At 48.4% G+C, this 15347-nt stretch overlaps 3 protein-coding genes across 3 annotated transcripts; 1 reads left to right on the forward strand and 2 right to left on the reverse strand.

Annotated features, from left to right (window-relative positions):
- Positions 1 to 118: 118 nt before the first annotated feature.
- Positions 119 to 2906, forward strand: GL218_04260 (uncharacterized protein; the record flags this gene model as incomplete). The annotated part of the gene is made up of 4 exons (XM_033580852.1): positions 119 to 228; positions 277 to 404; positions 479 to 832; positions 889 to 2906. 4 exons carry the CDS (start codon positions 119 to 121, stop codon positions 2904 to 2906), a joined length of 2610 nt encoding a protein of 869 aa, XP_033437475.1.
- A 1062-nt stretch (positions 2907 to 3968) lies between these two features.
- GL218_04261 (uncharacterized protein) lies at positions 3969 to 7507 on the reverse strand (the record flags this gene model as incomplete). Its single annotated transcript, XM_033580853.1, has 2 exons — positions 3969 to 7042; positions 7096 to 7507. 2 exons carry the CDS (start codon positions 7505 to 7507, stop codon positions 3969 to 3971), a joined length of 3486 nt encoding a protein of 1161 aa, XP_033437478.1.
- A 1157-nt stretch (positions 7508 to 8664) lies between these two features.
- Positions 8665 to 11358, reverse strand: GL218_04262 (putative mucin family signaling protein; the record flags this gene model as incomplete). The annotated part of the gene is made up of 1 exon (XM_033580854.1): positions 8665 to 11358. One exon carries the CDS (start codon positions 11356 to 11358, stop codon positions 8665 to 8667), a length of 2694 nt encoding a protein of 897 aa, XP_033437479.1.
- Positions 11359 to 15347: the final 3989 nt, after the last annotated feature.

The raw sequence follows: 15347 nt of genomic DNA on the forward strand, positions 1-15347 counted from the left end.
GATTTGGATCAAAGTTACGTTGACGTTTCTGCGAGCTCCATGAAGCTTGGGAAGGGAAAAGGCTGGTGACCTTGCGCGTCTCCTGTACGACTGCCGGGTTGGTGCGATAGGCCGGACAATGTTTACGTATCTCCTTGCGACTATCATCGGGACGTTGCTCGTACCCGATCTAGTCAATGCCGACGACCTCAGCGCTTTATGGATCGAGCCCTCTCTGAACTGGCATGTGTACTTGGAATTCTTTTAAGATGGGGCATGGAGTTAATGGTGATTTAGGTACGGCGTTGACGGCAATTGGTCTTCGATCGGCCTCTTCGTAGGAGAACCAGCCCAGGAGATAGATGTTCTTGTGAGCACGAGCCTATCCGAGATATGGGTTGTCGAATCCAGCGGTTGCGGTCCCAGTAAGTTTTTAGATGCGAATCTGGGGCAACGCAAATTATACATTTAAGACAGTGTTCTAACATATTTCGATTAGATGGCCAATGCGTACAAGCTCGTGGAGGCGTCTATAACACTAGTGCCTCGCAAAGCTGGTCTTCGCTCGGTGCCTGGCAGCTTGGCTTAGACTACGTTGGAGTTGGAGGCAATGGCGACTACGCGATGGAGACTGTTGTCGTATACGACAGCGTACGTCGTTGGCAGACTTCTTTCAACAAACAAGTTGTAGCTGGCGTCAATGAGACCGGTTACTTCAATGGGCTCTTCGGCTTAGGTATCACACCTGGTCGTTTCAACAACGTCATCGTACAGAGTCCAATTGCTGCGTTAGTCGAGCAAGATGGCACTATCCCGAGTCACAGTTATGGCTACACTGCTGGAGCTTATTATGGTGAGTACTGGAGCAAACCTATAGCCATATACAGAGTGCTAATAATACCTAACTAGCTGGCGAGCGAGGAATTCCGTTGTCTTTAACGTTGGGTGGGTATGATGCAAACCGCTTTGAGCCCCATGACACAAAATTTAGCCTTAATGCGACCTCGAGACAACCCGAGGTGCTTGTGAGAGCTATCACAACCTCGGTTTCTGATGCCAGCCGGGCTCCAACTCCCTGGCCAGCTACGTCAATCCCATTATCATCATTTAATGAATCTGTGACAGCTGTACTTGACAGTTCCACACCTTACTTGTGGCTTCCGTCAAATATTTGCGACCGATTCGCTGCTAACTTGAATCTTACGTGGAATGAGACATATGGGCTTTATGTGTTCTCGAACAACGAAGACACTGATAATCTGGAGCGATTCCGTTCGTCACCGGATCTCTCGTTCACTTTTACCCTATCGAGTGCAGAAAACCATGACAACTTCGGACAGCCTCTCAATGTGCCAGGAGTTGTGAACATTACCGTCTCCGCTAATGCATTTATTCAAACCCTTCGTTATCCGTTCATGAACATTATTAACTACACTGCAGCGGCGGTCCCCTATTTCCCTTTGAAGCGAACTGAGGCCAATGGCCCAATTATTATCGGAAGATCCTTCTTCCAAGAAGCGTATTTGATCACAAACTATGAAACCAGTAGCTTTTCAGTTCATAAAGCTAAATTCCCAGAGAGACCACTTCGAGATACATCTATCCAGACTGTAGCAACCTGGGAGCATAGTCCATACCCCGGCCCACCCCCGCGACCCGACCAAGGAGGAGGTCTTACCCAGCCGCAAACTGTAGGCTTAGCAATAGGAATATGTTTTCTAGGTATAGCCGCCGTTATAGCTTTCTTCGTATTGCGCCGAAGGAGGAGGAAGCAGCGAGAAGCGGATAATAACGATGAGACTTTCAAAGATAAAGCTTCGACGATCGACTTGTCGCCGCCAACTACCCCGGTAGCTCGTATTGTTTCAAAGATGTCGAAGAGATACGCGAATAGGAAAGGTAGGAAGGGGAGTACCCGCTCCACTACTACCCATGAAAATATCCGCGAAGAACTTGAGGAGAGCAACGAGCCGAAGGTGTATGAGTTTGCTGCAGACCAAACTCATGAACGCTACGAATTACCAGGTCCAGAGCCCGTAGAGTTGGACGGCACCATGGCTAGGCACGTAATGAATGCTAGTAAGAGGCAAGATTACAGAATGAACGAGTACGAGTTTGGGAAGCATCAGTTGGAACGGCAAAAACAGGGGTTGGTGCCAGAGTATGTCCCTCGTACAGCAGAGTCGCCAACTAGAATGTACCACAATATCAGTCCTGTGGGACAGTACGGACAGATGAACCGTATCGCCGAAACCCCTTCACCAGCTTCAAGTCCAACGTATGATACTCAGAGTAATAACATGCCTTCGCCGTTGAGTTCTCAGAGCGACTGGACAAATAGGATGACGGAGGCCTACTCCCCTATGGGGTTTGTCCCCACTCAAACCCTTTCCCACTCGGCCTCAAATCCGAATCTCACCTATACTCCGTCATCGCCGTCCTCATGGAGCAACCCTGGATCAGCTTCACTCGCCCGGTCTGCTTCCACCGCCGGGTTCTCGACATCGCATGCTCCTTCGATTGTACCGCCTCCTGCCTCATTCCAAAGAGCACCTATCGATGCATCACGAGTAATATGTCTTGGCCCTTTACCGGATAACGTCCAATTACCCCATCAACCCGCTCATACCCCCGAAACTCCTCAGACCACCCAGCCATCAATACCTGGGATTGTTGGTAGCGATGGCCAGCCGATTGCTTACCCTCCTATGCCTCCTATTCCAGATAACGACGAATCTCAATATGACTCTCGCCGTGCATCTCGCCGCGTGTCTAGAGCCGACACACTTGGAAGTAATTACACTATCGAGGAGGAAGCTCGCATGACCGCAGCGCGTGAGCAAAACTTTCTTGGCCGAATAGACGGCCCCGATCTTATCCATATACCCCAACCAGCGTCACAACGATATAGCTGGGAAATGCCCTGATATATAACCCAACATCTGTAATATCCGTGAAAGGCCTCGCTCCGTAAGGTTCCGATCACATTTACCCAACTTTACTTGACGCATTTTATTTTTATATTTCTTTTGAACTTTGATACCTACGCACCTATACATTTGTATATACTAGCAAAGGAGTTGGAGGCTTTTTTTTTGTTTACATATTCCCCAGATGCATGCCTCGTTTCGATGATGACGAAGAGCACGGGTATGCCGGGGAGGGCCTCTCTCCCCGTGCATCGGAACGGCGTTCGAGTTGGAGGCAAACATATCTATCTTTATCTTTTTATTTTATTCCAACCGTGCGGCGACACCGCCTACCAAAACTGGGAGGTGGTGTTTGGGCGGGCGGAGGAATTGTACTTAATAATTGTACATGCGCAACGAGGAGACGGGCGGAGCGTCGATCGCCTATGGATCTATGATAGGTGGAAGAACGGAGTGATTACTGATACCACTACCATGGTGTTGATACCACGAGGGCACGCGTCGTGTTACCCGCCGCGTGCGGCGTTTGGTATAGACGACCTAGCTATGCCTAGGTACCGAGCTACAGAAAATAGGAAAAATAGAGACCGCTCTCTTAAACAATGTCGTCTACCTATTCTTATTGGCTATTTAGTGATTGGTTACCTAGTTGTGTGTTTCCTCGTGTATGAATTGCGTAGACCAAACCACGGTATGTAGTAAGAAAACATCCCCCGGAAGGAATAAACAAGCATCAGATACTAGGTAAAACTAGATACCTATCATCTACATATCACATTGTACATTGGACATTTAGTAATATACGGCATATGTGCGATATCAAGGACATACGTACATACTACAAGCAATCACTAGAACAAGATTTGATACTTTGTGCACAGCAATAATATATATAAACGATTTCTTATGGACGAAGCCAAAGGCATTGATTGTAAAGCCGTATCAACTAATTAAGCCCTCTTTACGGGCAAGAAGATAAAAAATTGTAGAAACAATCAGGGAACACAATACTAATATAATACCAAGAACGTAATTCCTCCTCTGCCAAAGGCCAGGGCGTCAAACAGCCTTCCCCTTCCCCTTCCCCAACCCGCTTCCCCCGAGCGTAGGAAACTCATCGTCTACATCTTCCAAAGCCGCCATGCTTGCCTTCCTACTTTCTTCCTCCGCGAGACTAAGTTGCAACGCAAACTCCAGATCGTCATCGGCAACCGAGTTGGAGCTTGTTGCAGCGAAGCTCGGAGATTCGGCTTGTTTGACGACGGGGGTATGACTCGACGAAGGCGAGCTGCTGAACGAAGATTTCGTGATTCTCTTCTCCTTAATCGTAATCGGAGCCGCGTATTCTCCAGAACTACTAGCCCTTGGTGAACTTCCCGTGTCGTTGACCCCCTCCATGAGAGACAAGCGAATCGCGGCTTGAATCTGGCGCTCGTAGTCACTCTCGTCCGCCGTGTTATTATTATTAGCGCTAGAACTAGCCGCCAGAGGACTTGGATCTGTTACGCTTGGATCGGGGGTGACGGTACTGTTAGAACTAGACGTCGTATCGAAATCTGCAGCGGATCCTGTGTCGCTAGTGCTTGTCCGGCGTTGCCTGTCGAGAAGGAAGGACTCCTGAGACATCATTTCAGCATAGCGTAAAGCCTCCTCTTCTGTCAAATCCCCAAAGCCAACGCCGAAGCGGGAGCGAAGTCGAGCTTGTTCTCGATCCTTGTGCTGTTGCTCATTTCGTAGTTCTTCAGCTTCGGCGGCAATGTAGCCCTCGACGCCACCGCCGTGACGTCGACCGGAGGCCCGACCATGAATATCAGAATGGCGATGCCGGCGCTTGCGCCCCGTAGTATAGTTTGAAGAACTATAAGCCCAGTAGCGCACAAATGTTCCGAATGCCACCATTCCGTGCAAGACCGTTGGATCGGGATCTAGGTAGATGGCCCCAACAGCCGAGAAATTTGTAGTATGCGACGCAGGATTGGTGAGGAGTAAATGGCGAGGCATCCGGCCTGGAGACCGAGAATTGATGGTCCTCAGAGGCTCCAATGTAGACGCTAGGGGATCCCAAGCTTGGACAAGCCCGTCGGTACCGCCATGCACCAGGTAAAGAGCCGATAGGGCCAAGCAAGAAATCTCAGGGGACTCTGTTTGGATGATTCTGACGGGGTGTACGCCGTCACCAGTATGAAGTTCTCGCGTATTCCACAGTATAACCTTTCCCTTGTTCGTGCCCACACCGAACAGTCTCGCCCGTCTACCGGGAATATCTGATGGAGCTTGCCTAGTTGGCGTTGATGGGCCACTCGAAGCTAAACCCGCCGTGGCTTTCAAGGGGTCTTCAAAAGAAGCAATTAGAGCAAGTTGTGAAGTGTCCATGCTACTCGCAGTTATCTGCGTATTGCCAAGTTCTTTCGAGCAAAAGCACGTCTCAGACCAATCATCCAGATCTAACTTCCCAGTACCAGTCATATTTAGCGGAGACGACTTCTCCGAAGCTGACAATACTTGCTTGAGTAACGGCGAACCAGACGAATTTGGAGAAGGTAATCTCATACTGTCGCCGCCGAATATAGAGGGAGCTGGGGCGACCTCTACTGTGGATTCCGGACTGGTAACTGGCCGAGTACTAGATTGGGTTCGACCTGTAATACTTCGCTGGAACCTCTTGATAGCCGAAGTTTGGTCTTCCTCCAGCGCGCAATCAAGGATGAATACACTTTCACCGGCTCCACGTTCGTCATCATTTGCGAAATCCACCTCAAGCTTTCGACGCATATCCCACCCATGGCATACCTTGCGGAAATGAGCTGGTTTATAACGGAGAAACCTTTCAATCTCGCGAGCTTCTGCAGCCATTTGGTCTTTGGTGAGACCCATGCTATCCGAGGGCGATCTTGGGGAATAAGCCCCACGGACCGCATTTTTACCTAACTCATCCATACGCGCCTGTCGTCGACTAGCTTCTACCAGATGCCAAGATGTCGAGCGACCTGTATACCATGCGAGCTTGACGGTATCATCGGCTTTTGTCTTGCTGGTAGGTGCAATTGGGGGTTGTGTTAGGTAGTATACCTCCCCCAACGCATTCAGAGCCACTGCCCACACTCGACCGAGAGCTTTACGCTTCTGGCTATAGCTTTCATCAACTTTGAGTGCGATGATAGGCACGCCTGGACTGAGCACCCAGCGGGCGCTCATCTCACCCGCGGCGTATCGTGGGCCGCTAGGATCGTAACCAAGCGCATATGAAGTCACGACACCCAACGAAGAGCCGGTCATGATCCCTACCAACGATTGGGTCATAGAGGGAAGAGCAGAGGATTTAGCGATCCAGACTGCACAGACGCTCTCAGAGAGCTCTGGGATCTTTGGAATATCGGGATGGGCCTCAATGAGTCCTGTTTCTTGGCCAAGATGTTTGCCCCTATACTCACTACTTGAACGATAGAATACGCGACCGCCGGGAAACCCTTCTCCAGCAACAAGTCCATACGGTTGGCTAACATCCATGACGTTAGGAACAGCAGCGGGACCTTCGCCGACCCCATAAGGTAAAAGAAATGGCACGACTTCGTCTAATTGAGCAAAGCCTATCTCATCTAAACCCCATTTCTCAACTTTGCCACAGGTAGGATCGCTAGCACTAGCGATTCCCATTTCCGATGCGCCATGAACTACCCTAGGCGGCTTCTTCCCACCAGGGTTAAAGGTAGCATGAATATGGGTCACTGGTGTCGGAGCTTTAGTGTTATAAGTCAAGACCGCACTTGCCTTCTTACCGGACTGGCTAGTCCTCAAGGAAGAACCGATACCTCCGGAGTTCGATCCCGGCTTGCCCCTAACAAGACTACGGAGAAGTCTAGTTCTCAAAAGATACTCGCTACGCCAGGAAGCATGTGGTGTAAGCCGCGTAAAATGACGAACTTCTGAACGCACGAGGTCCGAATCGTCTTGGTCCCATATTCTACCATGAGGCTTAACAGCCGTGACCAATGCGTCCTGTCCAGGAAAAAACCGCTGGAAGGCCATGCGCCACGCATGAGGGGTGGTGACCAACGAATAAAATCGTTTCGATACTAAGGCTACAGATGCATGCGAGTCGGGATGCAAATGCGATAAGATATGCGTTAAAATCTCTACGATATAATTAGACTAAATACTAATATTGAGGGGCATTTAGATAGTATACCATTAGGGAAATCAGACAGTTGAACGCCGTCAGAACCCGCATCGGCGCGTTTAATGACCTTAAATCCAAGTGCTTGCCTCGGTATGGTTGGTGTCAATGCGCTCTCATATGCTGATATACGTTGGCCCAGGGCCTTAGATCGCCTCGCATCCGGCTCGCCACGAGCGTTGTTCAATCGGCGCAAACGTTTCTGGAGGGAATCCGGATCAACGCTTTCTCCACTAACTCCAGCGCCGACGTCTCCCCGCGCAGACAACGGCGACATGTCACCAGACTGTTGTTGCAGTAGGGAGCCATGGGCGTTGCCACTAGAACCATGGTGCTGAAAGCCATGTTGTCGGAGGGGTTTAGGGGATTGAGAAGTGCTATCTAGTTGAATATTATTTGAAACCTCGGAAAGCTCTTGTTGCATAAAGTAGAGCGTGAGAGACAAGTGGAGAATATGATTTTGACTGTGCAGAAGAAGATAGCACAGTCAATGATTGGTATGGTTCTTGTAGAAAAGAAGAAAGGGCGCGCTATGAAGTTTGCGATGCTATGATACAGTCAATGTGAGGTTGAGAAACTGAGGAGGAAATTTGAAAGATGGATGGATGACTGGCTTCACTGCCGGTAATTTCCTATCCTCCAACGAACGAGACGTAATCTTTAGCCAAACCCAATTAAGGTTAGCCCCGAAGATTTACCGGTGGACTTGCAATATCACATGTGTTAGTTAGGTGTATGTACAGGTAGTAACTACCTCATATCAGAATATCAGACTAGGTTTGGAAAATCAAGGTTCAAGTAGGAACAAATGAGATGTTATATTTAGGCGTGGTTGTGTGTATATAATACTTCATACAAATAACTCTAGTAATAGCTGCTATCTTAATCATTAATAAAGACAAAAAACACTCACACCAAGTCAATATCAGCTAGATATTATAGAACATTGCGCGAAGCTCTCAATATACAAAGCAACCCAGCCAAAGGAACTTTTAATAATTTTCTTTTCGTCTATTCGTGGTATATGTCAACCATTACACACGACGGCTCTAGAGGGCCGCTAATTGGGTTGTCTCGACTTCTCCTTTTTTTCAACCATCTTCCTTCAACACCAGATTCGAATTGGACGTGTCTATTCGGAGCAGGCGTGATAGTCATAAATATACAATTCCACGGTCAGTCGTTGCCGCGGGCCCTCTAGAGCCATCTTCAGCATCCGTTTCCTCCTTTCAGCCTCTACTCCAAACCGGCACGAAGCATCTTGCCTCCCTTCCGACTCCCGCAAGTGCAAACAAACGCATTAGATTAAAGTACCTTGGTCACCAGATCCCCGCCAGCAAAAGGTGGGCCGAGATCTTCATAGATGCCAAGGATTCGTAGTTAATTTTTTCGGTGGCATATTCAAACATCTTTGAAAAAGCCAGCCATCTGAGAATGTAAATCACAAGAAAACCTAAGTGAATGCTCACAAGGGTCGCAATTCCTTAGGTAGGCCGCCCACAGTGGCTCGGCAACGCCTCCTGGATGGGTATCGAACTATAAAAATAAAACGGATGTGATGTGTAGGTCATGGACGATCGCTCAGTTCCAGCCAAGAGAGTTCTCAGCTGCGACAGGCGCCGAGATGTTCGCAGTGCGTGCCGAGCTGTTCATTCCGCTCCTCCCACTGCCCTGGCTGTCACGAGTATTTCCTCCAGCCCCACCGTATCCCGGATTACTTGTGAAGTCCCGACTCAGCAACGCACCACCCATCAAAGCTGGGCTTCCGCTCTGTCGCATCTCGGAAGGCAAGGTTACGGAGCTGCTTCGCTGGTGTCTCTGCTTCTTTCGCTTGTAGCGGCGGGCAATGATGAACATGGCAGCACCATATGCACCGGCAACACTGGCAGCACCAACAGCAATACCAGCGGTCATTCCCTGTTGCGCGCTTGTCGTCTTCTCGTTGGGACCCTGTGTATCAAATGGGTCATTGTTGTTGGGAGTACCAGCATCGGTTGAACCATCTCCACTGCTTCCGCTGGAACCGGGAACACCATCAAGCAGATCACCTGGCATGATACCAATGGCCGGGTTAATCTCACTCGTCAAGTTCTTCACTAGAGGATTCTTGTGATTGTACAAAGGAGTTGTAGGGTATCCAATATCGTTGCTAAGCTGGGCAATACCCTCAGTAGGATAGTAGACCATGGCTTGCGAGGTAATGTAGCCCAGGCGAGCAGTAGTGTCGTAAGGCCTAATGCTATACATTTTGACCCTGCTAATATCATAGCCACCGCCGAATGCAAGACCTTGAGGGAGGAGTACAAACATCTGGGAAGCAGCTAGAGGCTCGTCCACGAGGTGCTGGTAATTCTCACCGAATAGGAATGAGATCTGGATGAGCGTTGTACCATCGGGCTGCTCTGGTGGCTTCGTGGAAGGAGTAATAGCCTTTGGTAAGGACGTTGGAATTCCTGTAGCGGTATGAGTCACGCCAGTGCTGGGAGTGCTAGTGGATGACTGGACAATGATCGTAGTTGGGAGCCAAGACTCAGAATCCGTAATTGTCGCAGTCGCAGTCGCACTAGTAAACGGCCTAGGCGTCGATGTAGTTGTAGGCGTAGGCGTAACAGAGGAGCTGGTCGAAATGACAATCGGAGTCTCAACACTTGAACTTGTGGAAGTTTCGATAGTCGTTGTCGGCTGGGAACTGGTAATCGGAGGAACAGTCGTATTGAGAGGAATTGAGAAGGTACTAGTGGGCACAGTAGAAGGCACAGAACTGGGTGCCGAGGTAGGCACAGAGGTAAGAGAATCCGTTGACGAGACCGTAGAGTTAGGCGTCACAGTAGGAGACGTAATGGTCGGTAGGCTACTGGAGTCAGATGTCGTTGTGCTGTTGCTAGGAACTGGAGTAGCAATCGTGGTTGGCACGCTGACGCTGCCGGATCCAGTTGACGAAGCAGTTGTTGATTCCGTAGTGTTTCCAATAACCGACGTTGGGATTGAAACGGTCGACGAGCCTGTACCAAAAATCGGCGGTAGCGATAAAAGGGGAGTTTCCGAGCTTGACGCAGACGCAGTAGGAGCGGCAGAGGCAGAGGCAGAGGATGTGATAGAGGCCGTAGGAGCGGTGCCAGGGAATGATGTCGTCGGGAAAAGAGAGAGAGATGTAGGCAGAAGGGTCGGTAACAACCCGCTCTCCGTGCTGCTCGTGCTAGTTCCGATAGAAGCGCCTGTACCCGTGCTTGTGCTCTCGCTCACTCCTGTGCTAGACTCCGTGGCGTTGGCAGTCGGCGACGGAAGAACGGCGCTCGTAATATCACCCACGGCACTTGTAACTCCACCGACAACACTGGTTATGCCACCAATAAGTCCGCCATCTGAGCTCGTAGAAGCCGGAGCGCTAGAAGATGGGGTCACAACACCCGTGGGAGCTATAAGAATACCTGAAGAAGACGAAGGCACCGTTGTCGTGTTGGCTTCGATCGTAGATTCGGTTACGGGTAGGGCACTAGTATCAACAGTAGAGGATTCATTCTTAGACTCAGCAGTCGTTGTCGGTGCGGCAGTAGTCGTCCCCGTCAATGTTCCTGTCGAGGACGTGATCGCCGTCTTGTTAGCGGAAGAAGATGTGGTCACTGGCGGCAATAGAGTCGGGAGATCCAAGCTAAGTGTTGGTAACACGATTAGCGGGGGAACCCCTCCAGTAGAGCCTACGCTGCTGCTACTGCCGCTGCTAGTACCGCTGCTAGTACCGCTGGTGCCGCTGGTGCTGCTGCTTGTACCGGTGCTGCTGCTGCTGCTTCCCGTCTTAGTAGACGAACCCTTGGATTGAGTCTGGGATTCAGACTGGGACTTGGACGACTGGGGCTCCGACTGAGTCTGGGACTGAGACTGAGAACCGGATTCGCTCGTGGGAGATGTACCCGTTACGGAAGGAATCCGAGTGGGGGACGATGTGGATGAGGATAAGGTAGACGAGGTAGAGGACGTAGACGATGAGCTCGTTATTGTCGAAGAATCAGTTGAGTCCGAAGATCCACCAAGAAGACTCGACAACAAGTCGGAAATCGTATCCTTCTTAGTCGAGGAATGAGTTATCAAATCCGACAACGACGACGATGACGACTCCTCGCTTTGGGTACTCTGCGATGCCGAACTCGTAATTGTGTGGTTAGTATACTGCCTCTTGACGTGTCTAGGAAAGTAGATCTTTGGTCTATTTTCCGGCTCGGCGCTTGCTAGCGACGCAGCGGCCACTAAGGCAGCTACGACTAACGACCCCTTATGCATAATGACTTAAAATTAAGGTTTAACTTCTTGACAAGCAGATTTGACCGTTAGTTGACAGCTACAGCGGGTATAATTCGATATAGTTAATTGACGGCTATGCGAAATCGTAACTGAGAACAAAAATGTTAGTCTCACCAGATGGCGAGGAAATATATCCAACTTAGCTCTCTACCTACTGTGTCAGGATAATTTGGAACGAATGTACTTGACAAAAAAATGTCAACGAGTGGATGCTGTGGGCAAGATTGTCAGCACTTTACGTCCTGTCCGCAGCAATATTAAGAGTGCACGACCGATCCACGGTAGATCCCCATATGAAGCAGGCGTGGGTCAAGGAAATCTACTCCATTCTTCTATATCCTCTCGATGACGATGACTTCCAATGATAATACGCTCTTCACTGACCTTATTCACAAGCAAAATGGTTTTGTTATATAGTAGTAGTTGTTGTTATTGTTGTTGTTGTTTTTTCAAAAGAGCGGCGCGACGAATAAATCGTCAACTTAGATCTGGGCTGGTAATTCCAATTTGGTATATTGTGTGATGTTCACGACGTATCGCGCGGGCGATTCCTCAGCGATGCATTGGCCTTGCCGGTGGATGATCGACTACGAAGCAGTCGTCGGGTTCGCGGTCAAGGCTCCAAGGTAGTTGGAGGACCAGCGCCGAGAGGGTATATTGTCGTCGAAAGGTGTACCTTACGAGGTCGGCGAAAGGGAAAAGAGCGAAAGACGGAAGAGGTAGGGTGGAGGGCGAAAGGCAAGGCAGGTCGAAGGGGTAAATGAGAAGCAGCTGGAGGAAACGTGAGAGAGGGAAAGTGTGGAAGAGGAGTAGTGGCTAAAGGTGCCAAGGCACTAAATCCCAGGGGTGGTGCCTCGTTATTGATCAGTCTGTTCATTGATCAGGGGAGACGGACCAGGGGGAGCCAGGGAAGGGGGTGGAGTTGAGATGGCTAATTACTTGGAGCTAGTACATAAATAGCTTAGTGGAATTGGGGAGCGATATTGGACTCTCTTCTTTAGGAAATGGGGCCAGAACTAACCTTTTTTTGAGCCTTGTTAGAACTGACAAGCGTACTATATGTAACTAAGTACTATGTACTAAGTATGCAAAACATTTGTTCATTCCCTATTCTATTGTTAGATCTTGTTATGAGGAAGTAAAAGAGAGACAATGAAGAAAGGGAATAAGAAGAGGGAAAGTTTGAATGGAATGACAGAAGCTAATAATTCTGAGTACATAAAATTCCTTTCATCCCCTTTTTTTCTATTTTTTTTTTCTTTTTCTGTTTCTTTAGGAATTTCTTGTCCCATCTCTTCTAATGTTGTGCGACAAATATGATGGCGATGCCAATGCCTCGTGCGCAGCGGATATATTTTTTCAACTTCGCCTTCGCTGTCCAACTCCCGACTTCCTAAGACGTACATACGTACAGATTAAATATATGCACCTATATATGCACCTAATGCAATAACAATCTCAAGGCTGCGACGTCCGTACCGACGTGCAGACGGGCTGGATGAAAGCAAGGGCACAATGTGCTGTAAAAAGGTTTCCCGTCCGTGCTGCTGCTACTGCTGCTGCACAATGCAGGTCGATACATAAATACATACATACATATATACATGTAGGCACTGGCGTGATTTGGAGGGGCGGCAGGTCTTAGGGACTAGGGCGTCTAAGATGAAGTACCTGCGGGTCCATCTTGAAATACTTGGAAGATGGCGCTAGTTACCCGCAAAAAGGAAGGTGACTAACATAATAATTGGTAGAAAAACAAGTCTTCTTAGTTAACTGACGCGTAATTAGATCAGGTTCTTAATGCATTTAACCCCTGTCCAGTTCATGCACCCCTAATTGGACCGGCTGTCCTAGAAATAGCGGACGTTACTCGATCCAATTGGCTCCCAACTTTGCTGCGCCCTATTGCGACCTCAAGCAATTTATTAATTTCCTATTTTCTTGGATTCGCGCTCTAGCTCTGACTGATGCGCACTACGCAACTATCTCACTATTGCACCACCTTGGCAGCTTGGTGGGGAAATTGAGAGTATTCAATCATTTATTATTAACTTGCCGTGGCATTAGAATTATTACTTTCTCACCGGGCGTCCAACATCGGACAAGTAAATTAAAAAAAAAAAAAAAAACGACAGCTAGTCCGGCAAAGGTGTACAATTGTAAGTTTTGGATACGATCAAACCAACGTCAGTTGTGAAACGAGGAGGAGAGAAAGATGGATTTATTACAGTAGGCGTTAACTCCATCAAACTGGGGGGATTCTTATTGTAGTAAGTCAACGATGAACCCGTTTCATCAGATTGAAACGTCCTAGTTAACAGAAGATCCCAAGTACATACAGGTAGGTATCTGCAAGCGATGGCATCCTTCGAAGGGGGATTGATTATTCTTCATATGTAATATATATATATATATATATGTCGTTTCACAGAATCAAATGATCCCGCTGGTACAATGACTACATAGATTCCATTATTACGGAAATGTCAACTCTATTTATTTTCTTCTTTTTCTTTACAGTTTCGGATGACCAGCCTTAAGGCCTTAAAGCCATGGAGTTGAGCAAAACCAGATCCCCGGGTTTAGGGCTCGTCACTGTTTAGGATTCAAAACTTCTGGAAAGTCAATTGTTTCGGGTGAGCTGTACACGAAGTTACCTCTCTTCCGCTCACTCCCTCTCTCGGTATCCGTTGCTGACAATAGTTCCCCCCTCCTGTTACGTCAAATGCTTCAAATCGGAGCAATGTCAGATTCGAGTCTACTCACCAGCCGAAATGGGACAGCTCGCGTACACATTAGTCGCTGTCCATAGACACAGCCTGTCGGACATAGGACTATATGTGTAGCTGTAGCACAGCTACGTGGGAATACAAATTTGGTATCTCACCTTGTGAATTTCCGCTCTGCATATGTATTTGTCCATCCCACCCCCCCAAAGCTCAAGCCTAGGTAGCTACTAGGTTACAGCCTACTATGGTTAAGACCACCCACACCCACCTCCTATGTACTCCATAAATCACCCATGTTTATTTTCCGTCCAAACCCATGGCGGCTGTTGATCTGAACACGAGAAACACCTGGTTCCAACTCGCTTGCACATCCATGGACCGTGTGTAGTGGATCGTGGTTTGTGGTCCACTGGCCCGTGGGTAGCAAGCGGCGCAAATCTGTGAAACTCGTTGACTCAAATCGTAGATAAAATCGGATCTCTTACGATCAATCGCACTAACAACCAACAAGGCAGTATACATAGGTAAGTAACGGATCCGTAGTAACAACGCCAACGTTTTCATAAGAACGGAGGAAGAGGGCGCTACAGAAACGCCGCTGGTGTAGTTTACAATATAATGGCCCTGGCAGCAAATAAACTGCAGTCCGGGGCCCAGATCCGGAAGCTCGAATATTCTCACCAATGATTTAATACTTGGGCGCGGCGTAAGGCGCTATCCTATCGCCCACGCGGTACAATGTCCGTATTGTGTGTACCTGCGTCTCGTGTGTCTACCATGCAGTTGGGATTCTCGTGGCTTTCAATCCTCCGAGCGGGAAATTTTACTCAATATATTGATTTATTAAATCCCAGATGGTTCGCAGGATTTGTTTGGATCTCGTTCCTGACTATCGAAAAGCCCTACGAAGATCTAACCGTGGCTTCTTACTAGATACACAACTAAAATAGCCGATCTTCCTTGCCTAGGCCAGGTACGGAGTTTTAAGCTTCTACGAGATCTTCATAGGCTCATACAAGATCGACAAGATACCATATTTGATGGAGATTTTTATTTTTATTTTCCAAGGCAGGCATTTTTTCTTCCTAAATGTAGTCAGATATTCGTCTCATTCATATTTCGCTAATATTTTTATAATTGGTAGACCTATATAAAGGATGTAGGTAAGAGGCATATACGACTTTTACCTAGGCTTTACAGCTTACGCGGATAAATAAGACGAGAGGCGCCATCATCCAG

Source organism: Daldinia childiae (genome assembly GCF_008694065.1).
Source record: "Daldinia childiae strain JS-1345 chromosome Unknown Scaffold3, whole genome shotgun sequence".
Classification (NCBI taxonomy): Eukaryota; Fungi; Ascomycota; class Sordariomycetes; order Xylariales; family Hypoxylaceae; genus Daldinia; species Daldinia childiae.